The following is a 27,489-nucleotide window of genomic DNA, read 5'->3' on the forward strand; positions in this document are numbered from 1 at the left end:
ATGCGCATGTGCTGACCTCTCTTGAGCATTGTGCAATCCCTTGCCCTGTCAACAACTGAAAGCAGACTAAGACAGGTAGCCTCAGGTTACGCCGCTGCGGAATTACGGTGGTGTACTTTGAGTATTTCTATGCAGCGCTGAATAGGTTGCGCTCGTTTCCAACCCTTTGGCATAGCGAAGAAGCCCCTTCTGGCTCCTGGGTGTTTCAAGGGCAGCTCAAGAGAAAATGTGTTGTAGTAAAGCATTCGTGTGAAACCACGGCGATTTTGTCCAAGGAAGAAAGGCCAAATACCTCTTAGTTACGGCTACCCTCTTCACCAAGCAATACGACTGGCGCGAGTCTGAGTAAAGTGGTCCCTTTGTATTCAAATGCACCGGGTGGGATTCCCTAGGGGGGCCTAGCGCCTAAGGCGTCAAGGCTGTCCTCGCGGGCACCAAGTGCAGTCGGCAGCTTTCACCGCTCGCGCGCTGCTCGCTGTGCTCACGGTGCCAGAATCATGACATCGCCAGCCGCTGTCAGCTGGAGTTTCTTCGCACCTTCGCGCTTCGACGCCGCGCTCCTGTCGTCGCTGCCATGGTTCAGCGTGCTGCTATCGTGTGCCCTGCTCGCTATGCACTGCCGCCGGTGGATCTACACATGGAGTACTCTGCGCCCCATTCCTGGGCCCGGCACCGACTGGCTGCCGCCACTGTTCTTGCTCTCCGTGTACTGGCAGTACAGGAGGCACCTCTCCAACAGTGCCACCTCGGGTGAGACATTATGTTTCCAACTCATTATTGAAATACCTTGCAATGGTCGTTTAGCTCAATTCGTTTCAAGTGTACCGAACGTACTGTTCTCTAAACTTCACTTGTTCATCACACGCTTTAAGAGTGGTTGCGATTGTTTGTGACGTGTCACCACTGCATGGGATAACGAGTCCCTGCAGTTGTAATTCCATCGCTGGTGAGGAACGATCGTGCGATGGAATTGAAGTGCGATCTGAACAATATTCTTACTTATTTATTTATTTATTTATTTATTTATTTATACATACTGCGAACCACTACTGTGGACCAAAAGGAGGGGCCATCAATCGTAAAGATAGGAACAAAAGAAAAGCGAATAACAATAATAAATGAAGAATGTCAATAACACACACATAGGATATGGCATGATTAACAGCCGCAAAAGTGATACTCCAGTTCAAACGCAAAATCAATGGAATCAGGTACACTAGCAGGTGATTTGTTCCACTCCGCGACAGTTTTAGGAAAGAAGCCTTCTTAAATGCGTTAGTTCTGTCGAAAACCGGCGCCAGTGCTCTATCATGAGTATGTCGAGTCTTCCTTATACAGGGAGGCTTTCCTGGTATAGTTAGTTCAATAGTTCCGGAAAGACAGTTATGTAGAAACGCAAGGCGACTAGCTTTTCTGCGAGAGAGAGAGAGAGAGAGAGAGATAATAAACTTTACTCAAGAACCCCAGTCTGGGTTTCTGCGAGACTTCTTATTAAAGTTTTCCCATCCGTCCGTCCGTCCGTCCGTCCGTCCGTCCGTCCATCCGTCCGTCCGTCCGTCCGTCCGTCCGTCCGTCCATCCATCCATCCATCCATCCATCCATCCATCCATCCATCCATCCATCCATCCATCCATCCATCCATCCATCCATCCATCCATCCATAGCAGGAATACAGTGCTGACGCATTAACAAAGTGGGCGAGCCATGTCTTCCGTACATATTGAAAATAAATCTCACTGCCTTTCTCTAAACACGCCCAAGTTGTGCAATGTCGTCTTTATTGTGCGGGTCTTATACAATAGCGGCGTATTTATGCCTCGCACTAACACAAGTGCTAGATGCGAGACGTTTAACATTATATGGCGCATTGTTAAGTTGTCCCCGGAGAAAAAATATCTTTTTTAGAGATGGTGAACATATTACGGATATGTGTGTAGACAGGAAAAATTCTGTCTAACGGGACGCCAAGGTACTTGTACTTGTCTACGTCTAAAATATCGCGGTTATTTAGTGAATAATTGTATGTGTTAGGTTGCTTTCTTTTTGTTAGGTGCAACGGAACAGTTTTTTCAGTGTTCAGCTCCATGTTCCAGCATGCGCACCAATCATCAATACACTGCAAGTTATCTTACAATACATAGTAGTCATATTGACAAGTAATTTGTTTAAAAACAACACAATGACCCACGAGCCGCCGTATAGATACGCCACCATGAATGACATCGGCCAAATCGTTCACATAAATTAGAAACAGTAGCGGTCCCAGTACACTTCCTTGAGGCCCGCCAGAAGTTACCGGCAGTGCGCCTGAATCACAATTATTTATTATTACTAACTGCTTCCTCTTCCTAAGATAAGCCCCAATCCACTGGATGGTATGCGATGACAGATTAATGCGCGCAAGTTTGTGCAACAACTTCCCGTGAGACACCCTATCGAAGGCCTTCGAAAAATCGAAGAGCAACATGCCATGCTGTACAGATAGGCGAAGTACTGATGCAAATTCATGCACATTTGACAAAAGTTGCGTAACCGTAAACATCCGTTCCCGAAAGCCGTGCTGATGAGGTGACAGGATGTTCCGTACAAGTTATGAATGTGTATGTTCTAACAGTTTACGACATGTGCTGGTGATGGAAGTGAGCAGTTAGTTTGGTAAATACGAGAGGTCGCCTTTTTATGAATTGAAGTGAAGTGTGCCTTGCTCCAGTCCTTCGGTATTTCCCCAGTAGAAAGTGAAACATTAAAAAGATCTGTCAAAAATTGAGCTATTTGCTGTGAATAGGGCAAAAATGCATTTGGGATGCAGTCGAGGCCATAGGACTTCTTTGCATCGACTTTTAGCAGCATGGATATGACGCCTTAACGAGTAACCAGAGGGTCATCAGGCACAAGTACCGGCACACTTCTAGGCATTGAATATCGGCTATTGAAAAAAGAAGACACCTTGGAAGTAAGGATTAAAACGATTAGCTATGTCCGCAGCATTCGTAATCATTACACTGTCAACTTTTATTTTAGTAACAACTTTGTTTTCTTTCAAATGACGCCAAAATTTTTGACTATCCCTTTTAATGAAGTCAGCAAGAGTATTAGAAAAAAAGAAAACAAAGATTGGGCGACCCTAATGTGTGTTATATGTCTCTTAGTGGCACTCGCACCTCGGCGTTGGTGTTCTTTAGGTTAACCTTAGGCTAACGCACTGTTTTTCTTTAATTAGCCAGGTAACTTTCACCACGCAAAGACTGCACATGATCGTATAGTTTATCCATGAACGATCCATCTCCGTCAGGTGATCGATATACGACGCATAAAAAGAACGCGATCCGCCCGACGAACAAGTTAAGCAGCAGGCGTTCGTGTTCAGTGATTTTATCGCAAACGGAGACCTGAACAGATTGTTTCGTGACGACAGCTATGCCGCCTCCGCGGGAACCCCTATCCCGCCGATTTAGGCCGTATCCCGGCGGTAGGATTTCAATATCACCGATAGCCCCATGCGGCCAGGTCTAAGAGATCACACAATCATGTGGGTCGTAAGTGACCAGAAGTGATTCAAGAGAATCCGATTTATTAATAATGTTCCTGGCGTTTCAGGAAAGTAGACGTAAGTCCTCTGCGTTAGTTATTAGCTATGTGCCTCTGGGGCGCCGTTCTTAGAGCGCAGCTTCTAGGCGCCCGTTCCTGCGCCAAACGTCGGCATCGGCCTCATTGTCGGCGTAACTGAGCGAACGAGTACAGCGAAAGATGAAAGCGAACGCGGAGCGCAGCGGGGGGATCAAAAGTGCAGAGGAGGGTGCAGCGCAACCAGGAGGCGGAAAGCGGAGGAGGGTATGGTGAAAAAAGTGAGCAGGAACGCGGAGTGCCGGCACGACCAGGCAAGCGACCAGCCAGGCCAGCGCGGAAACAAAGCGCTGGCGTGGGCTTCAGACACACTGCGCATGCGCTGCGGCGCCTGCGGCGCCGCCGCCGAGAATGCGCTCCGAGCCACGCGTTCCCGTGTTTACGCTTTCTGAACAATGAGCAACGCGACTGGAAAGGCTTCGTCTGCTGAACGAGCTGCCCGAGCAGAGACTGAGCGCCGCCGCCCCACGAATCCTTGTCTTTCAGAATCAAATTCTTTGCCACAATGTATCGCGAATTCAAAACACCTAAACAGCTGCGCTCGAAATTCGCATTAGGGAGTATTGCAATCGTCGGTGGAATTTGTTCGCTTTATCTTTCTACGGCTTTGCGCTTCCCCAAGGCAATTTCCGCTTGCGAAGTGTATCAGCGCAATAATAATTTTGTATATATATATGCGTTCCGTTCACTTTATGGCCGTTACACTGTACACCTTTTTCTCTAATCCTGGAAGTGCGGTAAAGTAGGCCTTTTTGGTGCTGGTTTTTCCAAGCCGACTAATGTTGCTAATTGACATGCAGTTTACGACTAACTTGTCGGGAAACAGCTCTTAGATAATTGTGTCGCGCAAATTATTGCGCGTAAACTGCATATCAGTTAGCCCACATTCGTCTCTAATTCATTAGGTACACTCTGAATGCCACATATAACAAGATTTAAACGCCTGTTTTGATTTTACAACCTGACCATTTTGGCACATGCCAACCTCTGAGGCTCTTCCACTGTAGCAATAGCTGTCTGCAGGTCTGCAATGATGGTGACTGCTTCGTCCGACACCTGTATCTTTCCTTCCAGATTTGGAAGGCGTTTTTCATAGCTCGACATATCTTTTCTTTTTCAGAATCTTCTAGGCGACTCTTGAGGCCAGCAATATCAGCCTTTATGGTCTGTTGACTTTCTATGAGCTTCTTGAACATTTCGTCCACAGACGGTCCGGGGTTTTCCTTAAAGTCACCACAAAAAGCTAGCTTGCAAGAGCAATAATACTGATACACAATGTACAAACAAGTTTAAAGGGAAGCTGAAACGGTTTTCAATTTCCATGAATTGCGGGGATTGGGAAGAGCAGACCTAATAATTTACGGTTCCGTAATTTTTTTCTTCGTTTTATTAATATAAGGGGCGGAAATCGCTTTCTAAGTCACCCCCGCGGACACGCCCCCATCGTTTCCCGGAGCGCCGGGTGAGGTGGTTGCCAGAGGAGAGAACCGGCGAGAGTGACGTCACTGGCGGGGACCGAGCTGCCGGACCGGGGTGCTGGCGTGTGCTGGCATGCCTCTTTCTGTCCTGCGCTTTACTGAACGACGCTATGAGAGATCTGCCGCCGCCGCCGCTCACGTTTGTTTTCTTTTGCGATTTTCGTAAACTGTTTTTTCCTGCTGCGTGAGTGCCTACAGCCAAGGGCGCCCAACATGCCCTCGTTTTGTGCAGCATTCGGCTGCGCGAGCACAGGCGGGCGAGACGATGTGGTGTTTCACAGGTTCCCGAAGGACAAGAGGCTTGCAGCGCAGTGGGTCCGTGCGGTGAGGAGAGATAAATTCGTGCCGATGAAATCAACTGTGCTGTGCTCTTCATCTTCCATCAATACGCAGCACATGCAGGTGCACCTAGTTTAATGAAAGCCTGATTAGGCCCACATTGATGCACTCGAGAAATGCGAACATTCGCAGCCATTAACGTCTGGTAACACAGTTTTAGCGTAGCCGGATAGCCTTACGACAAATGCGGAAACGCGTTGTTGCTAGCGTTGCTATACTCCGTTTCATACAATAGGTGCAACGCTGTGGAGGCTTGAGATACTTCTTGCAGTGGCTGCGTTCGCACTTAGAAAAAGTTCGGTGTTGCTTGACCCGATTTTTTTAGAAATTTTTCCATATATAAGCTCAGTTCTGAATGAAAAAAAAGAAAGAATTTACCCATAGAAACAATCCGTGTACTTATACGGCTGCTAACACGTTCTTTTAAATCAATTTTCTTTTCAGTATTTTTTAATTGCAGTCCGTCGCGGCAGCTTCACGTGCATGCTCGCGCGAGCAAACGCCGCTGACACGCTGCGAAGCATAGACGGAAACGCGCGCAGTAATAAATTTTGGTGACCGGACTTCGTGCGTAGCTTCCACAGCGTTGCACCTGAGGTATGAAATGGAGTATAGGCTTGCCTAGTGACATTCGACGTACGGTTGCAGTTATCGTGTTTACCACACGGCGGTGCTAAAACTGCCTAATATCTTTACGTCAACACTAGCATGGAGCACGCATACCGATTCTTGATCGAGCCACAATCGCATAGTCGTCGAACCATAGTATGAATATTGCACATATAATACCTCTGGCCATCTCTGGATTTGTATGATAAGCAAGTTCCATGAGTGTACCCCGCAGCACTGCATGTGCGCGCTTTGAAACGCGGCACTTAAGTTCGCGATCGTGTATCAACACTCAAAAAACCACGGGACTACTTTAGACAAGCAGCGGTAGGGTGCTTGACATCGCGTAATTGCACCCGTGTTTACAATCTAATGAGAAGTTAGTGCTTCGGCATTCTTCCTGCAGCAAGTTCCCAGTGACACTTTAGCGCATTTTTTTCTCCCGGCATTGAAACCTGCAGCTACATGAAAAAAAAATAAGTACCAGCTAAGATTTCCAAGGCTCGAGAAGGTGCACACATCGCTCTCGCTGTTGGCACACTCAACATCGTCGTTGCCGCCGCTGCCGCCGTTGCCGCCATCGTTTTCCGTATCGGCTGTCGGTTCGAACATGTACGGCGAAAATACAAGTTGTCTGAGACAGCAAGAACGTTCCATAATGCTTACAACTCAGCTATGAAGCCAGAACAGAACAGCGTGCTACGCTCCGAAACGGCGGCGCCGACCGGAGACTGCCGCGAAAGACGTCACAGCGGCCCCGACCAATCACGGGCAACAGCGGCGTTCGCGCGATGCCCTGAGGCGCTGGTGCGCGTTTTCTTGGAAAAACAGCCGCTTGCGTTTGTTTCCGCCCTTCTTGAACCAGATATTCGTGTTCAGGGGACTCAAAACTGTAGAATGCCGCAGAGAACTCATTTTTTTCGAAAAGTGTTTCAGCTTCCCTTTAAGGGCACGACAAAATTGCTATAAATCTATCGTCAGTACGTACTGAGTAGCAGTAACTAACCTGTACAACGAACATAATCCGCATGGTTAGCGACCTTTCCCGACGAGTTTCGCCGTGCCCTATGACAGGTCCCGTGGAAAGCTGCACCTTTATAGCTGTCATTCCCGATGACGTCATGAAGCCCAGTTTGATCCAATGAACCGAAGCGTTCGTGACAGTGATGCAGCGTCCAAGATGCTTGTCGCCGGAAACAGTTGCCGTGGACGACGAACTGTGAGGCGTTGATTCCGCCCCGCTCAACAGCGCTAGCAGGGACTCTACAACGAATATAAACCGCTTGGTTAGCGACCTTTCCCGATGAGTTTCGCCATGCCCGCAAGGAAATTGCCTCATAATTCTCAAGCAACCAGTGCTCTTTGTAAAGAGTTAAAAAGGGTCACAAGAAAAAAGAAATTCACCGGTGATTACGATACTCCCTAATGCGAAATTCTAGCGCAGCTCTATATTTCTTTTCATTTCGCGATATCTTGGCTGGTGTGGACAATCTGTCTCGTGCTGCACGTTCCAAATGGAGCGAAGTGTGGCACGTCTGCCTCGTTTATCGGGAGATCGCGAGAGGCAGCGCGTGGATGGCGCGTAGGTGCGATTCACAGCAGCTGCTGCAGACAGACCTCCGCTCATGCAGCGTTTTGTTTCCATAGAGACGACGCGTGTTACACTGGGGCCATGTCGTAGCCATCGCTGCCGCACAGCCCGTCTTGCGCGGTGCTACGCGTTTCTTCTCACGCTTCCGTTCCACCAACGACGAGAGCGGCCCTTCGTCGCGGAGAAGTCGTCGCCCTCTTGCAGGAGCTGTGATCTCCGTCACACGCGCTGGTACCGCGGACGAGCGTAGCCCTCCCCGCCTCCTGCCACTCTAGCCACTCCTCGGAAGCGCTGATGAGATCGCCCAAGCGGCTGCGGATGCCTAGGTTGCCGGCAGCTCTGCGCATGCGCAGGCCGTTTCCCCTCCTCTCTTCGTCCAGTTTCCCCTCCTCTCTTCGTCCACTTTCCGTCTCATGGTTTCGCTGCACTCTCCTCCTGCGCTATCGCCTTCCTTTCATCTCCCGCTGCGCTCCGCGTTCGCTTTCGTTCTTCGCGGCGCTCGTTCGCTTGGTTGCGCAGACGCCGTCGGACAACGCCAACACTCGCCGCAGGAACAGGCGCCTAAGAGCTGCGCTCTAAAAACTTTCAAACATATTTCAACCTGGTACATTATGAGAACTTTTGCTTTCCACATGAAATGTTGGTACCAGTGACATGTGCCATCCCAGATTTCATATAACGAACCACGTCATAACGTTCTCTCATAAACAAGGGCGCCAGCGATGTGTGTATCTTACCCTGGTAGTTACGTCAGCTGACGCAGTCTGCTTGATGCCTTCCACTTCTGAGATTACTATGCTTCTTGGGAGTTATTGTCTTGAGAACACAATCGGTCGAGCGAGTACCTGCCATGATGCAATTGAGGGTAATCAACGAGCGCTCTCCCTCGCTTCTTCGGCATGTTCGTTGCTGAGCTTACCAGCAGCGCGACTTCAGTTGTCCCGATCGTCTCTTAGCTATTTCTACAAAAGCTATAGCTTTTATCTATATCGGCGGGGGCGCTCACAACAGACATCATGAATGTGTTAAAGAAGTGAATGTGGAAAGACGGCAATAGGTGATTGGACACACTTCGGGGATCTCCCACACAGTTTTGGCGACTGCTTAAAAGAACGGATCACACTATTGTACGAATCACAGACCAGTGGGATAAGGTCACTGCATTTGTAGCCGTGCGATTTCAGTATCCTTTTGTTGGTTGATTGGTTGTTGGGTCCTAAATGAAATGGCGAAACACATTACGTGGGATGGGCCCAGAATCAGGTGACAAAGGGATATTAATAAAACACTAATAAATAAACGTGACGAACAAACACGATGTTATGATATTGGGAATTTTAGGAAATAAATTATAGAGACGATACTAATACCTTTACTTATTAGTGAAGAAAATGGTTTTTTTTTGTCTTTGTAGCTAACTTCTTTTTCATTTGACTTACTTCAGATTGATGCGGCATTTGCTTGATCTAAGTCTTTCGCACAATTTTTATGCTAGACATTCTAAGGGTTCCTCTGCTACAGTGGTTTTCAGGGTTGTTAGAAAAGTATCCAAGATGTACGAAGGAAGGACTTTCAAGGTGTACATAGGAACGAGCCCCACAGTTGTTCTGCATACGCCTGAAGCAGCAGAGGTAAGCCGGAAAAAATATTACCGCGCTTCGCTTTCTTTAATAAGGAAGTAGGGATCTTAGTCCAAATATGCAGCAAAAATTATAATACGTGACTTTTCCACATCATTTGAAGATACAATGTAGTATATTTCAGGCGTTTATGTGGCTGTGTCACCTCTTGATTCTTCTTGTTTGAATTCTTCAAATTTGCTATTTCATTGCGTGCCTTTGGTACATCGGCAGAATACGGTTTCAAACACTGAACACCTAATTACAGAATTGTATAAGATGAGACAGCTTCGTAGGATCAGTTTGCGAATTTTGTTATGCTGTTACATTTATAATTCACTTTAGAGATTGCAGAAACTATGCTGCTCTTAAAATTCCTTTCTTCCTTCTGATGACTTGCAGGTTTTACTTTCTTCAAAAGAAAACACAGGAAAGCCAAACTCGTACGCATTCCTGAAGTCATGGTTGGGCCCAAAGAATCTGCTGACAAGGTAATCAGAACAAGTTTCACCCTTCATTCTCCCTTCCAACACTACTAAAATAAAAGCCCACAAGAATATCACAAGGAACTGACACAAATAATTGATATGAGCACTCTGTTGTCTCGTGACCTGTTCGACAGTTACCATCGTACGACAGTTATCCGACAGCGTCTCAAATAAGGCAATTTAGATTCTGATCAGAATAGCGAGTACATTGTTTTTTATGCTTTAAAGAAATTATGGGGTTTAACGTGCCAAAACTACTTTCTGATTATGAGGGACGCCGTAGTGGAGGAATCCAGAAATTTCGACCACCTGGGGTTCTTTAACGTGCACCTAAAGTAAGGACACGCGTGTTTTCTCATTTCACCCCCATCGAAATGCGGCCGCCGTGGCCGGGATTCAATCCCGCGACCTCGGCTCAGCAGCCCAACACCATAGCCACTGAGCAGCCACGGCGGGTTTTTTTATGCTTTCCGTGGTTCGGAGCAGCCGCTATGAAAGCGTAACCACTACTCTTTTCGGTGTCGTGCGCTTAGCACTACAACGCGCGGCCTATTCCTTCACGTCGTTTAAATGCAGGGTCACATAAGTTCTGCAAAGGCCCTATTTGGCTAGAAATTTATTGAAAGGCTGGATTTGGAGAATGTTACGTTTCGCCTACGACGCGCGGTATAGCCGGCGCGGATGCAACGGACGCCGGGGCTTCATTCAAAGCGGCGGACATTTTGGCCCGTTCAGCGCTGCCGTAACGCCTCCTGCCATGCGCGTCCAGGCATGTTTCAATGCCACGTGTCTTCGTGTGTGCGTGTGTGTGTGTGTGCATGTTGGTGCCCACGCTTGTCAAAGCGCGGCAGCCGGGGAGAGGAGCTCCCCCAACTGTGAAGCGAGGAGTTCTGACCGGCGCCGGCCCGGCGGATGCGTCACCTACTCGTCTCAACGTGTCTCTCAGCGTGTCCGTGCCCCGCATCACGTGCGCCTCTGACGAGGCGTTCCTTCTTGCCCTCGACTCCGAGAGTATAAAAGCAGCTGCCCCCGGACGCCAAGAGAGAGGCTCCGATTTCTTCCGTTGAGTAACGTGCTCTCCCGTCTCTCCACTTCGGTCGACCTGACCGCCCGCTCTTTTGCGATGCTAGAATAAACAAGTTGTTCTGTTACCAGTCGACTCATGCTTTGCCGGGACCTTCGGATGCTTCCAGTTGTGCCCCAGGCCGCCAGGCCAACGCTACCCTTGGGGCTTGCGACCCATTTGCAACAAGAACCACCTTTGGTTTATGAAACGGTTATGAAACATACAACATATTCATTTCGTACACCTCTATTGTGCTTCGCGCTGTATCGTGCTCTGCTGCACTGAGAACGTTCAAGCCACTTTGTTGTTCAAAGATCTTGCAGGTTAGATTTTTATAACTATGCTAAATGCGTATCTTGTTGTTCTAAATATTTATAATTAAGCAACAACGTGCAATTTTCTCAAACAATTCGGAAAAACAACCTTGCGGTATAAGATGTTATTTCAAGCTTTTATAAACCTCGTACCTCTTTAAAAAAAAGATATCAGTGTATCCATCCTTTACAGTTGGTTAGCGACTTTAATGCTATTAGCAATGGATCTGAGGGTAGTGCGTTATTTTTGATGATATGTTATATAATGATTCTTATGAAAGGCGTCACGTACCCAGTGACGCGTACCCAGTGACCCAACTTGACATCAAAGATGTTTATTGAAGAGCGACACATACGCACTGACGTACTGGCCAAAGTTGGCGTCAAAGAAAATCCTTAAGAGAGCAGCGCGTACCGAGTGTCAGATAACTAGCGAGCCAAGTTGGCATGAAAGGGGTTTATTGAAGAGCACCCGGTGTTACATAATCAGTGACGCAGGTTGGTTTTGATCCCGGTTCCCTCAGCACAGCAGCCCGACGCTCTACTCATTTGATTATGGACTACCGAGTGATACAAGTTGGCAGGAAATAGGTTAGGCGTGGACATACATACATACATACATACATACATACATACATACATACATACATACATACATACATACATACATACATACATACATACATACATACATACATACATACATACATACATACATACACACACACACACACACACACACATACATACATACATACATACATACATACATACATACATACATACATACATACATACATACATACATACATACATACCAGGCTTAAAACGCTATTAAAATGCAATGCATGCTGCAATACTATAAAACTGCCTACCAGAGTGGCCAAGAATACGTCATCTCTACTCGACGTATTCATTACAAATATAAATCCAGATTCAGTTTAGCTGGCGTATTCGTGTCGGATTTGAGCGACCATATGCCAATATTTCTATGTTACAAGGGTCATCTACAGAGTAAGAAATCACAGTCGACACACCTTATTCAACCAATAACTGAACAAAATCGTTTTATGTTTCGTACCAATATCCTGCAAGCAACCTGGAATACTGTGTTTGAATCTAAAGATGCAAATGACGCTTATGAATCTTTTTTTAGCCTCCTAAAATCAATATACGACGCTTGTTTTCTGTTGAAGTTCGTAAAACAGAAAAATAAAATACATAAGCCATGGATTACCCCTGAGCTATCTGTTCGAATACGCAAGAAGAATGCTTTATATGCTGAATTCATAAAGACCAAAGATCTAGAACTTTTCCGCCGTCCTAAGAAAATTCGGAATCGTCTAGATAAAGACATAAAAAAGGCGAGGGCGAGCATTGTTTCAATGCCTTTAGTTCTTCGAATTCATTTTCGGATGTTACGTGGAAAAACCTGCAATCTCTGCTAAATTACAATGTTCCTGCTGAACAGATGCATAGTTTGAAAATAAATGGTACGGAGGTAAAGCACAAAGCACTTTCAGATGCCTTTAACAAACATTTTGTTAACATTGGAGCACACTGCGCACCGATCAATGATATTGAATACATTTCTCAAAATTCCAGTTCTATATTTCTTTATCCAGTACACGAGGGGGAAATAACTACTACGATTCTCAGCCTAAAAAAGCAGTAGTGCCAGGGATATTGACGGCCTTCAAATTAAACCTATAAAATACGTTGCTGATCTTATATCTCAGTGCATTACTTATGTCTTTAACCTCTGTTTAAACAGAGGTATCTTTCTTCGTAGGATGCAGATAGCGCGCGTCATTGCACTTTTTAGGAAAGGTGATAACAACGATTTGGGAAATAACCGGCCATTATCAATACTTCCTGTGTTTTCAAAGGTTTTCGAAAAAGTTATATTAAGGCAGCTAACTGAATTTGAGCAAAAGCATAATCTGCTAATTGACAGTCAGTACGGCTTCCGTAAGGGGATGGGCACTCAACTCGATTTGCTAGCACATAAAGAACACCTACTACAGCATTTGGAGGAAAGCAAACTTGTTCTGGGCATCTTCATTGACCTATAAGGCATTTGATTGCATTAATCACAATCTTCTAATGCAAAAACTTGAACGCTATGGCTTTCGTGGCAATGTCGCTTATCTTACACGTTGTTATCTAGAATACCGCCAACAAATAGTTGTCATAAATGGCTATCACTCAGATCCACTACCTATCTCCTCAGGCGTCCCACAGGGTAGCATTCTAGGGCCTTTCTTATTTAATATGTATGTGAATGACATTGTTAAAATTAATGAAAATGTTAAATTTATCATGTACGCTGACGACACCAGCATATTGATAGGTGGTAACGATATTGATGACCTTGCCGACGACGCTAATTTCACGTTCGCAAAATTAGATGATTGGACACGTAGGAATAGCCTCCTGATAAATGAGAATAAAACGAAAGTTGTAATATTTCGAGCTAAAAACAAACATATATCAATCAGCAAACTTATCTCAATAAATGCAACACCAGTATTAAAACATTAGGTGCCACTTTTCATGAATATCTGTCATGGGATGCTCATGTGGATAGCGTAGCAAATAAATTTGCGCAAGTAATAGGTTTAACATACAGAATTCGCCATATACTTCCACCGCAAACTATGATGTTAATCTATAATTCATTGTTTTCTAGCAGAATAAACTACTGCCATCTAATATGGTCTGACAGAACACAGAGAAACTTAAACAGGCTTCATAGGTTGCAGAAAAAGTTCCTTAAAATTGTTGAGGGCTTGCCCTGTTACTCGCACACACAGCATTTTTTGACAAGTACAACGTAATCCCAGTTGCCAAATTGTTCGACTACATCGCAGGCAAAGCAGTTAGAAACGAAAAAATAAATAATAGCTCCTTTTTTACAACGTTTAGCTAACCCACAGGAAAACACTTCTGCCCGTCAGACACGTAATACTATGCCCTGGAAAGTGAGAGCTTATAAAATAACGTATGGTATAAAGACACTACAGAACAAATTACCCAGGTCACTTAATAGATTAAATAACGAACACGTTAACCTTGAAAATATAACATTCAAAGAACTTCGACAGCATTTTAACAAATTCTAGGCAGTTACTTTCTTAACTTTTCGTTTCTGCAAACCAAGTTTTTCTTTGCCCCGTTATCACTAACAATGTACATGTTGAGGGAATGGTTCCGTTTTCGCTCTTTCAATTTACAATGTGTGCTTTATCAGTATTGTTTCTCTTTACCATAATTGTGTATGTATTACTGTTATTTCTTGCGGATAAGGGAAACTGCATTTATGTTATTTCTTTTGTGACTACTCCGTCGTTGACTGTGATGTTTTATTGGATGAGTGAACTTGCCATTTTTATTTCTATCTTGCCTTATTTTTCGTGTACGTTACATTGGACGCTCGGAATGTGTAATTTCAGATGTGACCATGTATTATATGCCTTTTTTGTCGTTATGTAACTGCCCCGTGTATGGGGGGCCTACGGCTCTGTCAAGCTGTCATTCATGACAGCTTTTACTGCAGGTCTCCCGTGTCGTGTACTTTTACGGGACACAAATAAAGACATTATTATTATTATTATTATTATTATTATTATTATTATTATTATTATTATTAGTATTATTATTATTATTATTATTATTATTATTATTATTATACATACATACCGCAAACTGGGGGAAGTTCGTAAAGAATGCTAATAGCATTAAAACAAAGCATTTATTCACTCTAACCAAAGCGAAAAAAAGATCGGAGACGTGTGATGCAAACGGATCATCACTTATTGCAGCAAGGGGGACCCGTGGAAAGCAAAGGCGAAACTCTTCAAGAACGCATTCAACACGGAACATCTCGAAAGCTGCATGGCTGTGTTCAATGACAGCGGAAAAATTCTTGAGAAGCGCATCGAGTCCATCACATCAGAGTCACCGGACAAACCAGTCGTCTGCTACACAAACATACAGAACTGCGTTCTCGACATCATAGGCCGTGAGTATTGCGCTACTAGACTTCTCGCTTTGATCTTTGATCCTTGAAGCTCACCCTGGTCGCTTAGCATTATAATCGGGGGCTTGAATGCTTCGTGACTAAAATAGAAATTATAGATACGTGCTTGCCTCTTTTAGCCGTGCTCTATGTACCATATACAACCATATACCATATACAACGTTTGCCATTTACTAACGGGGTAAGAGCTCGAAGAATGAAGTTGTATACATCTTAAACGCTAGCAAAAGCGCTAATGGCTTTGCGCTGGAACTACAAAGACGTGAGCAGCCATAGCCATAGCATACGTATGTGCCATCGCCTTGATGTTGCAACATTGCTGCTGAGTCATATTGTTTTCCTACAGTCTTAAATACTCCTTTCCCTGATTTTCTTGTGCTTTTTCTACCATATGTATAATGTTTCGCTTTGCTGTTTCAATTCCGTGAGCCTCTGTGCATCATACGTGCTTTTCTGTGGTTAGCTTCTTGGTGCCCGTCCTTAATTTATTGTACCTCCCCCCCCCCCCCCCCCTTCCCCTATACCATTTTATCTAAACCTGCAGATTTGTGTGGCGCCAAGCACGGAGTGTTTCTACTTTGTACCGTTGTGTTAGTTTGTTCGTGCTATGCAAACAAACATCGTGACCAACCCGCTCTTTACTGGCTATTGCCTGAAAAAAAGCTCGAAACAAGAAATTAACACTGCCGCCACTGACCTTGAAAGCCTTTCTTCGTAAGGACCAACAGCCTTTGTCGAGCTCTCTTGAGAGAAAACTGTGCAGAGCTAGTGCCTGCAGTGGAAAATCTTTGCCTAAAGAAAAAAAAATGTGTTCCTGATTTGAACTGGTGAATGTTTCAGCTTAATGTACCAGGCGTCATAATTTTATGTGAGAATAGAGCAGACCAGCACATGCACTCTCCCCTGTTCTGTGCATTTTGATAACGATATCAGCAGGATATGTCCAAGTGTTCCACACTGTTAATTTTGCCCGTAGAAAAACTGGCGGCGCTGAAGTTTGTCTGTACTAGCGCAACTTATGTTCGAGAGTTCACGGGGAACAAGTATTATGGCGATAGCAGTTATATGGACGCTTCAGGTGCATTCCTGCCGTCGCCTTGAAGTTCCGTATAAAGTCCAAGGGCGATAAAATCGTCGTCGCACGCCTTACACTCTAAGGAAAATCCCGGGGAAAACGGGAGTAACTAGGCCGTTAGTCCTAAAGAGGGCGCTTTTGTCCCTCAAAGGACTAACTGCATGAATGGGCGCGCCATGTGCAAATTTCGGAGAGGAAGTGTTCAGTCCCTGCTCGGAAGGAGAACAACGGGAGGACGAACGACAACAGTTACTCCCCATGCACTTCGCTGTTTTTGTCCGTGTCATGAAGTGATGCGGCGACAACGTTATTGTCTATATATCGTGAGAATAGTTCGAAGTCGTGCACTGTTTATTGAACTACATGCAAAGCAGCAGCTTGCCTTACATGAGAAAATTTCGTGAAACTTAAAAGCTGCAATGTAAAGAGCCATGTCCTTCGCGCGCACACCATACAGGCCCGTGCTACTATCAAGCACACGAGTGCTGAAACGTCGTGTAATATTAATTCAAATATTGTCCCACTTGCATTTATTTATTTCTCTTCCAGGTGCTTTGTTTGGAATCCACTTAGGCTTGCAGAACGGAAATAGGAAAGAGTACGCCCGCTGGTTTAACTAGTGAGTCCTGATCCCTGGTTGTTTAACTGCACGGATCTTGCATGCTGCAGCGACAACGCAAACGCCCTTGCGAAAGAGAACACGAATTGAACACATCGGGCCCAGTGTTTGCCACCAACTACATGATAAAATTACAAATTTGATCGAGCTTTATGTCTCATTAAGTCACACGAAATTGGATTTTCTTGTGTGTCATCCCTGCTTCAGCAGTGACAATCCAAAAAATCCCGTCTGATTTGTTCCAGATATTCTGCAAAAGCTCCCTCACATAATCATTTTAACATCACTATAATGATGCACTGTTCGCAGTCGCGCTTAATCTTCAAAGATTTATGTTATGACTACAGTACTTAAATACAGTCTGGATAACATAAAGAAATCAGGGACACTCTCGTTGGCTCCAATAATTCGCATCTTTGCGTGTGTCTCTGGTAAAGTGTCAGTGCGCGTGATAAGATGCTGGAGGAGTTTTTGTTATACGGCTTTGTCACTCACTCACGTCTTACTAGCACACACTCACTCACGGTCACTTACTCATGTTCGCTCACGCCACTCACTCTAATAGACCATGCTTACAGCGACTGGGCGTTTTAGATACACTGCGACTGCTCGTTATCTGCATTTTAAAAAAAACGGATCACATGGGGCGTCTTTTTTAAACATTCACATGAAGCCTGACGTTCCTGTTGACGGTGCGATACTTCCGACCTTGGCTGTGGGTACAGGCCCTCTACGACAGCACGAAGGAAGGAAAACTTTGGAAGAGCACAGTCGACAATATCGGCAACCTGCACCTTTCTGTAAGTGATATAAATAAAGCGTTTCTTCATTCCGAGCTTCTAACGTCATGCTGTGCTTGCTGACAAATGTTCTTACGTGGTCGATTGCCGCCACAGTTCGCTGCAGACTTTATGCTTGTGGCGTATAACTTTACTTTGTGGTCCAGGACAAGCTTAACATAGCAGTGAGTAAAATATAGAAGGCAATCTGTTCGGCACATTTAATTAACAAATTTGCTGTTTATATATATATATATATATATATATATATATATATATATATATATGTGTGTGTGTGTGTGTGTGTGTGTGTGTTTAAATATCGCATTTACATTACCAATGCGGCTCATATACGGCAAGCTTAATTCGTGCAACTCTCCTAGCGAGTGTATTCTTCGAGAGGTTTGGTGTGAAAGCTCGCAATTGATTAGGTTTTTTTCACTGTTACAAAAAGCACGTCACAAGAGCTTGCTGGACGCGTGACGTAGCCTCGTAGATGGTGGCTTTCGTTGTAAAGTGACGCGCCACAATCGAGAAAAGAAAATTTTTTTAAATTAAAGAAATGCCGACTCATATGTGCGTCAATAAAATTGCGGAAGACTCTTGACTCTGCTATCCGTCCTCAGTTGTGCACTGACGGCAAGTTTTGTTACTTGATATATTGAAGCGCATACTGGTTACAAGAATTGCACAGTATAGTTTTGCTTCCGGTTATTCTTACTTTCAGCTGTGCTATACATCTGTAATTTGCAATCTATTGTTACTTTTCGTAAATGCTTGTTAATTATTTCTGCCTCAGAGTTGTATCCACATTGCTGCACCGGTGTAGACTGCGCCGATTTTATAACCTCTAAATTGTATTTTTCTAAACGGGAGTGCACAGTATCACAGATAACAATACATGTGTCATGTTTACGCTATGCTTTGTCTGTCACTTACCCTCCGGCATGCTGGACTTGATGTTTGGTGGATAGGGTTGTCTCTTCACAAGCGGAAGATGGTCCAGAACAATAAGCACCTTCTGCTAGACTAAGTTGGTACGGTATCACTATTGCGTCAGGATATTCGTTCTATAAAGACAATAGCTTTCTTTGGATATTACGCCCGTTTTCATGGTCCGTTATTGGTGCTGGCAGAACTTTCACCGGCAACTCAAAGGCAGCGATGAAAAGTGCACGTGACCTCATGCAAACGCGTTGCGAGGTGCGTTCGTATCCGTACACGCCAACTATGGCAGTTCTTCGAGACGCACATGCTCTCGTGCGAGAAGCTTATGTCCTGTGGTGGAGCGCTCCGAAAGGGCAGCCTTTTCCCGCCACCCTCTCTCTCTCCCTGGGGCCGCTGCGGGAGAGCAGGATGGCAGTCGCCTTCCACGCCGGTGATCGCGCCTTCGGAGGAAGCACTGATCTGACGAATCGGCGTATACGCGTAGCCACCTATACCACCGCTGCAGATAGGCCGGTTACGAGTGCTCTTTACTACGGAGTTACGCAATTAAACAACAAATGCTACCTATATATCCTACTGCAACACATATAGGCATTAAAGCTCATCATTCATTTAAACAAACTTCTATTCGGCTAATCGCTAACAAGGACAATCGTCGTCGATGGTTTCAACACATTCTTTCTCTTTTTTTGTGCCTAACAGAATATGGCGACCGGTTTACCTACCATAGGTAGCAGTATGTTAAAGTATTAAAGTCGCTGTTTCGCCCGAAAGGCGAAGCATCGATTGAGATAACAAATTAGTAGAGTTACACGAAGTAAGGATAGTAGCTTCATGGGTCGTATAAACTTGGAAGCATTTGCTTACAAAGCGAATTAACAAGCATGGTGCCAGCGCGCACAGGCAAACATGAACACATCCCACTCGATGACCGCGGACACTGCCAAAACGCTGGCGTGAGCAAGCGCGACAGCAGCGGCGAGCAAAGTGACTTTCTGCGGTCTATTTGGTCATTCCAGCGACTATAGGCGGCGCGACGGTAGGTCAAAATGGCTGCTGAGACGGTGATAAGGCGATTTCGCAAGCGTGTGCATCTCGAGCAGCACAGCACGTCAGGCCCTCTATAGTTTCGCTGTAAACCATGCTTTCTCTCTCGCTAAAGATACGCTAGGTGTGTAAATGAAGGCGAAGCTACGTTCAACGCCGGTCACATCTTATGCTGCGGCGTCAAGTCCATTAGATACGATTTTTGCAAAGGGGAGAGAAGAAGCGTTGCGGAAAAAGGAGACGTGGACAGGAAAAACGCTCACTTGCGACTAAGTATCCATAATTACTTTGTTTAGCGCAGAACAACGGACACAAGAAAGACGACAGGACAAGGCGCCTTGTCCTGTCGTCTTGCGCTAAACAAAGTATTTATAGATTCGCACTAACTATAGCCCGCCAACGCATTGTGCGACTAAGTATATTTTCAGAGACAAACCACCAGGAACGCTATTGCGCATGCAATCTCATCGATAATGATATATATATATATATATATATATATATATATATAAACTTCGCCTAAGAACGGGGCGTGCATCACTGCATTAATAAGGACAGCTATAGTGTAGGTGATAGCAACAACGGCACGCGCAAGTGGTCTGACAGAAGTCATTCCAAACAAATCTTCGGGGTGAGAGCGACATGAGGGGGTGGCGTAGAAACTTCAGCCAAGTACGAGGAACGTGAATTCCTTATCCATCAGATGCACTGACTGGGCACTAATGCAAACCTTAGCGTGGGCGTCAATCTGACCTGCCTCGAGGATTTCCCTTTCGAGCCTTCCTTTGTACCTGCTTTTAATCTCGGTTTTATCGAAAAGGGGCTTACAGCCAGAATTCTTGCAGTGCGCAGGAAGGTTGCCGGAGTTGCTCAGGGCCTTTAAAAATGAAGAATGTTCTCGTCGCCCTTCATTTAGACAGCGCCGCGGCTGCGCAATGTAAACTATCCCACAGTCGATTGGTATAATATATACCACGTCGGTAGCACATGTCCAGAAAGCGAGCGGTTTCGTGTGTTTCTTTTCGCAGTTCTCGTTCTTCTTATGGCCGTCTTGTAAGGGCGCACAACCAAGAAAGCTTGAGAGGAGCTGTAAAGACGAGGTCAATGCTGTGTTTTTCCCCGATCCTTTTTAGGTTGTGTGAAATCGTTTTGTCTTTGAAAATATACTTAGTTGCAAGTGGGCGTCTTTCCTGCCCACGTCTCCTTCTGCCTCAACGCTTCTGCGCTCCCCTCTGCAAAAATCATGTCAAACCAACTAGCCCAACAGCTTACTATTTCATTAGAGACACCGAGGTCAGCGTCGAATCGCTCTGCCTGCGTTAACGCCGCAGTACGTAGAGGCTCTGTAAAGGTCAGTATGTCGTTACTAGCCTTGAAAATGCTCACAATATGTTTTGACACTTCTCGCGATTAAACGCAGCTGGGGCATACCCAACAATACGCGTTTGCTTTATGCTTTAGCTCTTCCAGCTCTGGGGTGGCCGCCATCGTTTTTGCCTAAGCACACGAACTGCCAGAACCTAGCGTAAACAGCTCCGCTGTAAGAAGTCGCAGAGAACAAAGAAACATATCTGCATTCAGTATGTAATAAGCTTGTGCTTGTAAGCGCATTGAAGCATAGCGTTTACGTAATGCTATTGTTCTTCAAATTACGAGGAAAATAAGCGGGTTATTTAGGGAGCAGTATTATGTTTAAATAGTGGGTCATGTGTTTATCCAAGTATATGAGAGCGAGAATTCGTTTTAACAAGGCGCCCAAGAGAAAATTGCTCTGCGAGGAAGCAACACAATAGAAATTGTTTACACCTTTGGGCAGCATACGTAAGTGGGCCGTTGATGCATGCAGCCTTGTCGTCGTAGGTAGCCACCAACAATACGAGTGGACCTAACGAGACACTAACTCGAAACATGGGCGTAATGAAGTTCTATGCTTAATAGCAGCTTACGCATATCGGTGCAATGTGAGTAAACCTTGACACCATTCAAATAACAGCTGATCATACAATGCAAACGAAGTAGCTAAGCATCTTATTAAAAGAGAAAACTCGACAACCTGCTCTGCGAGCAATGGTCTAGCAATGAAGGGGGCTAGTTGGTGAACGTTCATTGCGCTACGTCCGTCCACATCCCGTCCTTCACTTAATATCGTCTGTGTAAAACTGAGCGCAATATAACCATGAGCAATGGTCTGCTTGAAAATGGCAGTATCACAATGAAAGTAGGTAAGATATAATAATAATATTTGGGGTTTTACGTGCCAAAACCACTTTCTGATTATGAGGCACGCCGTAGTGGAGGACTCCGGAAATTTTGACCACCTGGGGTTCTTTAACGTGCACCTAAATCTAAGCACACGGGTGTTTTCGCATTTCGCCCCCATCGAAATGCGGCCGCCGTGGCCGGGATTCGATCCCGCGACCTCGTGCTCAGCAGCCCAACACCATAGCCACTGAGCAACCACGGCGGGTGGGGTAAGATATAGGAACCTGTAATGTTCTCCTTTAAAATAAAATCATGATAAAGCAGTACCCTCTACTGCCAACGTCAATATTTTTTGGAGGGGGGAGCGAATAATAACAACTTCTGAGGGTTTACGTGCCAAAACTACGATATGATTATGAGGCACACCGTAATGGGGGACTCCGGAGTAATTTTGACGAACTGGGGTTCTTATACGCGCTTCCAAATCTGAACACACGTGCGTATTGGCATTTCGTCACCATCGAAATGCGGCCGCCGCTCCTGGCAATCGAACCCATGACCTATTTTGCGAGTAAATACAGTTAGAAAGCGAAGACAGGTCATGACGTTCTTGTTAAGGGAGTTGTGCGCTGAGATAAGTGATACTTTTCGACAGAGTTAAGACTTATCAACGGGAACACGATGACGACTGAAAATTCCCGACGATTACGGTATTTCCTAATGCGATACTAGAGCGCAGCTCTATACGTGTTCTCATTTCGCGTATCAATATTTTGTATAATAATTATATTGTTACATGGTTTATATCACGAGAAGAACGCTGTCAGTAGCGTAGCTAGCGCGGACAATCTGTCTCGTGCGGCACTTTGCAAGCTGAGCGAAGTGCGACGCGATTGCCTCGCTAATCGGGCGATCGCGAGAGGCAGTGCGTGAGTGACGCGTGGGCGCGATCCACAGCAACAGCCGCAGACAGACCTCCACTCATGCTGCGCTTTGTTTTCATAAAGACGACGCGACGCATGCTATGCTGGCGCCATGTCGTAGCCATCGTCGTCGCCGAGCCCGTCTTGCGAGGTGCTACGCTTTCCTTACGCTTTCGTTCCACCAACGACGAAAGCGGCCCTTCGTCGTGGAGAAGTCGTGCCACCAGTGTCAGCCGCGACAAAACTCAAGGGAGCGTCGCATCGAGCCTTATTCGTAGCCAATCACCATTGCCCCTTTCAGGAGCAGTGATCCCCGTCACACACGTTGGTACCGCCGACTGACATCAGCAGCTGATGCGGCGGACGAGCGTAGCCCTCCCCACCTCGTGCTACCCCAGCCCCTCCTCGGAAGCGCATATGAGATCGCCCACGCGGCTGCAGTAATACTTTTTTAATACATAGCTACTTCGCCGTGGTCGCCGACCAATCAGCGCATGCGCAGGCCGTCTCCCCACCGCTCCTCCTCCGCTTTCCACCTCAAGCTTTCACTGTAGCCTCCTCCTATTTCATCTCCCGCTGCGCTCCGCACTCGCTTTCATCTTTCTCTGTGCTCGTTCGCTCGGTTACGAGGTACAACGCTGAGGCACGCCGACGTTCAACGCAGGAACAGGTGCCTATGAGCTGTGCTCGAAAATTACGCGCACAATATCCTGTGGGAGTTTTCTGAATGATGCGTAAGCACTTGCTACTAATCATGTGCTGTTTCGCCGTTGTATGCTGCTGTGTTTGGTCTACTTCTGAGAAACAACGCAAAATAATCGTGAAACCGTAAAATGTGGTTGCGACGCCGAAATTTTACCTGAGACCAGCGTGAGACGACGACGAAGAGGCGAGTAGCAGCATGTTCATTCATGTTCTATGATGGTGCGTTTGGATGGCGCCGCTGCTTCGTGGAAGATGAGCACTGGCCGATGCGTGCTATTGTACGCGACGTAATTGAACAGTGTCACGTTTCGTAGGTCTCGTACGTAGACGTGCTCGATGACGCTGCCTCCTCTCGATTCGAACCATTACCAAGTGTGATGAACCGTTCTCTGGCAGCAACTGCGTAACGCGCGGCCGCGCCGGCACTATCTTGTAAGCGATCAGCAATAGGGACAGAGTGCGCAGTGCTGATAGTTTCGTGTGCACTGTGTTCTCGCCGCTTAGTTCGCGTTCAAGCGAGAGGCAGCGCGACGGTCAATTCGCTCGCTGCTGCGGGCCCTGTCTAGAAAGAGATCGTCTTACGTGAAGGACGGACAGGTTTCCTCGTTGGGTAAACACAGAAATGCTCACGCATTAAAAAAAATAGCAACAGCATTTTAACAACAGAAACGATAAAGTAATGGCGCGAGGTTGAACAAATCAAATCTCAATTAAGCTTTCGCGTCCACTACAATGTAGCTAAAGGAATATTAGAACAATAACAACTGGCGCCTGTGCTCCACTGTGATAGTACGGGGGTGAATCAGACGGTATTTGCCCCAATTTTTATTAGCCGGAATAATACACATAATTACAAATATAATGTACTATTTTTCTACGTACTTTACACTATTCTTCCACATGGTGCCCACACCGGTTCAGACTTTTGTCCCATCGCAGCACTAAATTTGAGAAATGTTGTCACTCAGCGACGCACGCGGCCTCCCCGAGCGCTCATTGTCATGCAAGTCATCATTGCCTTTGGCCAACTCTTAACGCCGCCACCTCACACTTCTGAAAGCGAGATACCTTTTCCCATACGTGAGCTGCATTTTCCTGTGTATTTCTATGGGTGTTCGTCCCTTGCTCCATAGAAAACGAATCACAGTTTTTTGCTAGTACGCCGTGAGCGTGTGAAGCACAACCGCCATCTTCAACAACTGACAGCAGCGCCGTGCCGCGGAGCTGCTGGCAGATAAGGCCAGGCCGGTCCAAAAAAGGTCCACTGCTAGGAATGGATATGTTGACTTCGCATTTACAGCCGTAATGTGGCTAAAAATATAAAGGCAAATACTTTCTGAGTCACCCTCATAGTATCTCATGAGTTAGTGATAACGTTGATCTTGTTCCATTGTGCAGGTATGGTAAAATGTTTACGGTATGCGACATCTGAGAAAATGAAGGCTGTTTTCTGAGCCTGGGCACGCAACGTGGATTTCAAATGTGCTGCGAGTACTAATAACGAACGCGACAAGGATGGTGTTGTACTGTTTTAATGGCCGCAAGCTAAAACTGGGCCGATGCTCGATTTTTTCCTGAAAACTACATGCAGTGAGCTTTTGACCATGCCTGCACATGCATAAGCTCGGAGATCGCAGCTTGGAGTAAGTGATACAGGCTTCTTTAGGGGTCAGCTTCAGATGACAAAGGGAATGCAAATTCGAACAAACTGTATTGCCTATAATTATGAGAAAACATTTGTTTTGCACTGTTTGCAGAAGGGCCAAAGAATAATTATTTTCCACACGTGCATGAAGTCGCATTTGTGATAGGTTTTGAAGTGTCTTGACTTGGTGCGCCCTATATATTGGCGGGTCGTCATTTCCTGCAGGTGATAGAGCGAAGGAAATCTGCGATATTAAGAAAGCTGGCAGAACAGAGCTACAACGACGAACTTGACGACGAGTTGTCTTTCCCGGCAGCCGTGGACGCCGCAATAAGGAAACATATCTCTGGACCATCGTCGTACACCTTGGACGAACTGGAGAAAGACACGACGTCGGTAACGTTTGCTGTAAGTTCTCTTAAACATATTCTATAGTGGCTCAAGCCCTGAGTACTCGTGTGCTCCGTTTATACGGATATCCCATCAGGCAATTATAGATACATAGAATTTGTTGACAGGAAAGACAGAGAGGTCGACCTGAGCTAGTGCGCTCTAGTCAGCTACTCTGCACTGTGGAAGAGGGAAAGGGAGTGAAAGTACTGGGATGGGTGATGATGATAAGAGAAGTGGTGAGTGCTTATGTATATTAAACAGTGTCCCTACTAGAGCCACTCGTCTAGCTTGGTGTCCTGCAGAAACTTCAACTGCGCTTTAGTTGCCCGCATTGAGAGAGACATAGAGAGAGAGATGCAAATGAGAGAAAGGCAGGGAGGTTAACTAGAGCTAAAGCCTGCGGTTTGCTACCCTGCACTAGATGAAGGGAAAGGGGAAGTAAAGACGGAAAGAAGAGCGGGGACAAAAGGAAAGGCGTGAAAAAAAAAGGACGGGATGGGATGAGATCATTATAGTCTTTCAAATAGGCCACTGCCACGTAAAAAAGGTCAACAAAGCCTTGACCGACTTTCGGTGCGACGGCAGTTCATGTCGGCATTCCAAGACTGTCTGTTCTAAAAGTGGCTTGTCGTCAAGTCATGCCAATACGACCGCTGGTGACAGCCGGAGCGCGCTGTATCGAGGACAGTAGCAAAGTACGTGTGCTATAGTCTCCTCGCCACCGCAGTGACTGCAAGCCGCGCTCTTGTCCATATCGACTCGAAAGGCGAAAGATCTTGTGAAAGCGACACCAAGCTACAGTCGGCAAAGTTTGGCCGCTGCTGTCTCGAGTCGAGAGAGGCCAGATGGAGGTTGAAGTCAAAGGGACGGGTCCAGTCGGTGTAGACGTGTGTACTTCAAGTTTGGTGTGTTCCATAAAGATCTTATGGCTTCATTTGCAAGGACACGAATTTTCATTGCTGCGTATGCTCTTGAGAATGGAATGGAGTCTTACAAGCCCTCCTCACGTGCAGATCGTGCTGCTGCATCGGCATGTTCATTGCCCATTATGCCACAGTGGCTTGGAATCTACTGTAACGTGATGTCGTGTCCTTGCTGGACGAGGTGGTGAAGCAGCAGTATCATTTCTAAAACTAGTTGTTGGTAGGGTCCGCGGCGTAAGACAGAAACCAAACAATGAATAGCAGCCTTGGAGTCACTGAACACGCTCCATTTCTTGGGCAATTCATCAGAAATTACGCGAAGTCCACAACGAATAGCAGCGAGTTCCGCGGCAATCGATGTAGTCTGGCGAAATAGTAGAATATTTACGGTGGAGGTTTTTGCAGGAAAGATCACCAGATCACCGATCCGGCGGACCCATTCACCGTGGTTGAAGCGTCAGTATATAGATGATGATGCTTGTCGTATGTCTCGTACAGCAAGAGCAGTCAAAGCTGCTGGAGTACTGGAGACGAGAGTTGTGCTCTTGTTCGTATTCCAGGTACCATTAGTCGAACTTTTGCTTGAGCCAAGCAGCAAGGGGAAAACAGAACTCTCGCTGGAGCTGTATAACCTGAACCCGCATTGAAGTTGCAGTGTCAGGCCGTGGGCCGATGGTAGCGTCCTCCGACAGTGGTTGCCTCCCAACGCTGGCTAGAGAACTTTCCAAGTCCTTCGCTCCAGCATATATGCTGGGCAATCGCAAAATAAAGGGTAAACAAACTAATGCGAAAGACAAGAAAATAAAGGGAGAATGCATTGCAATAGTCAGTACTATCAAGGTCCAACCCGCGTCTTCTGGTCTCTAACAGTATGATTGAACCGTGAGCAACAATCGAACTGTAATATATACTGTGATATTGAAAGGTGGCTGGGCTGAAGCACGGCTGGGCTGAAGCATGGCTGCATGTACAACTTTATAATTGTTAATCTCAGAAAACGTGCCTATTCTGGACGCTTGTTGCAGGTCTTCGCTTGCAATGCACTGTGTTCACGAACGAA

General features: G+C 45.9%; 1 protein-coding gene across 1 annotated transcript in view; it reads left to right on the forward strand.

Annotated features, from left to right (window-relative positions):
- The first annotated feature begins 430 nt into the window (after positions 1–430).
- The window catches only part of LOC126531806 (cytochrome P450 4V2-like), a 46,284-nt gene continuing 19,225 nt past the window's right edge, over positions 431–27,489 (forward strand). The window contains exons 1-7 of the mRNA XM_050179534.3: positions 431–750; positions 9,163–9,272; positions 9,663–9,751; positions 14,953–15,152; positions 16,795–16,864; positions 17,538–17,664; positions 25,339–25,521. Coding sequence (XP_050035491.1) covers positions 498–750; positions 9,163–9,272; positions 9,663–9,751; positions 14,953–15,152; positions 16,795–16,864; positions 17,538–17,664; positions 25,339–25,521 — 1,032 coding nt within the window. The 5' untranslated portion in view covers positions 431–497. The remainder of the gene's footprint in view (positions 751–9,162; positions 9,273–9,662; positions 9,752–14,952; positions 15,153–16,794; positions 16,865–17,537; positions 17,665–25,338; positions 25,522–27,489) is intronic.

Source organism: Dermacentor andersoni, chromosome 5 (genome assembly GCF_023375885.2).
Source record: "Dermacentor andersoni chromosome 5, qqDerAnde1_hic_scaffold, whole genome shotgun sequence".
Classification (NCBI taxonomy): Eukaryota; Metazoa; Arthropoda; class Arachnida; order Ixodida; family Ixodidae; genus Dermacentor; species Dermacentor andersoni.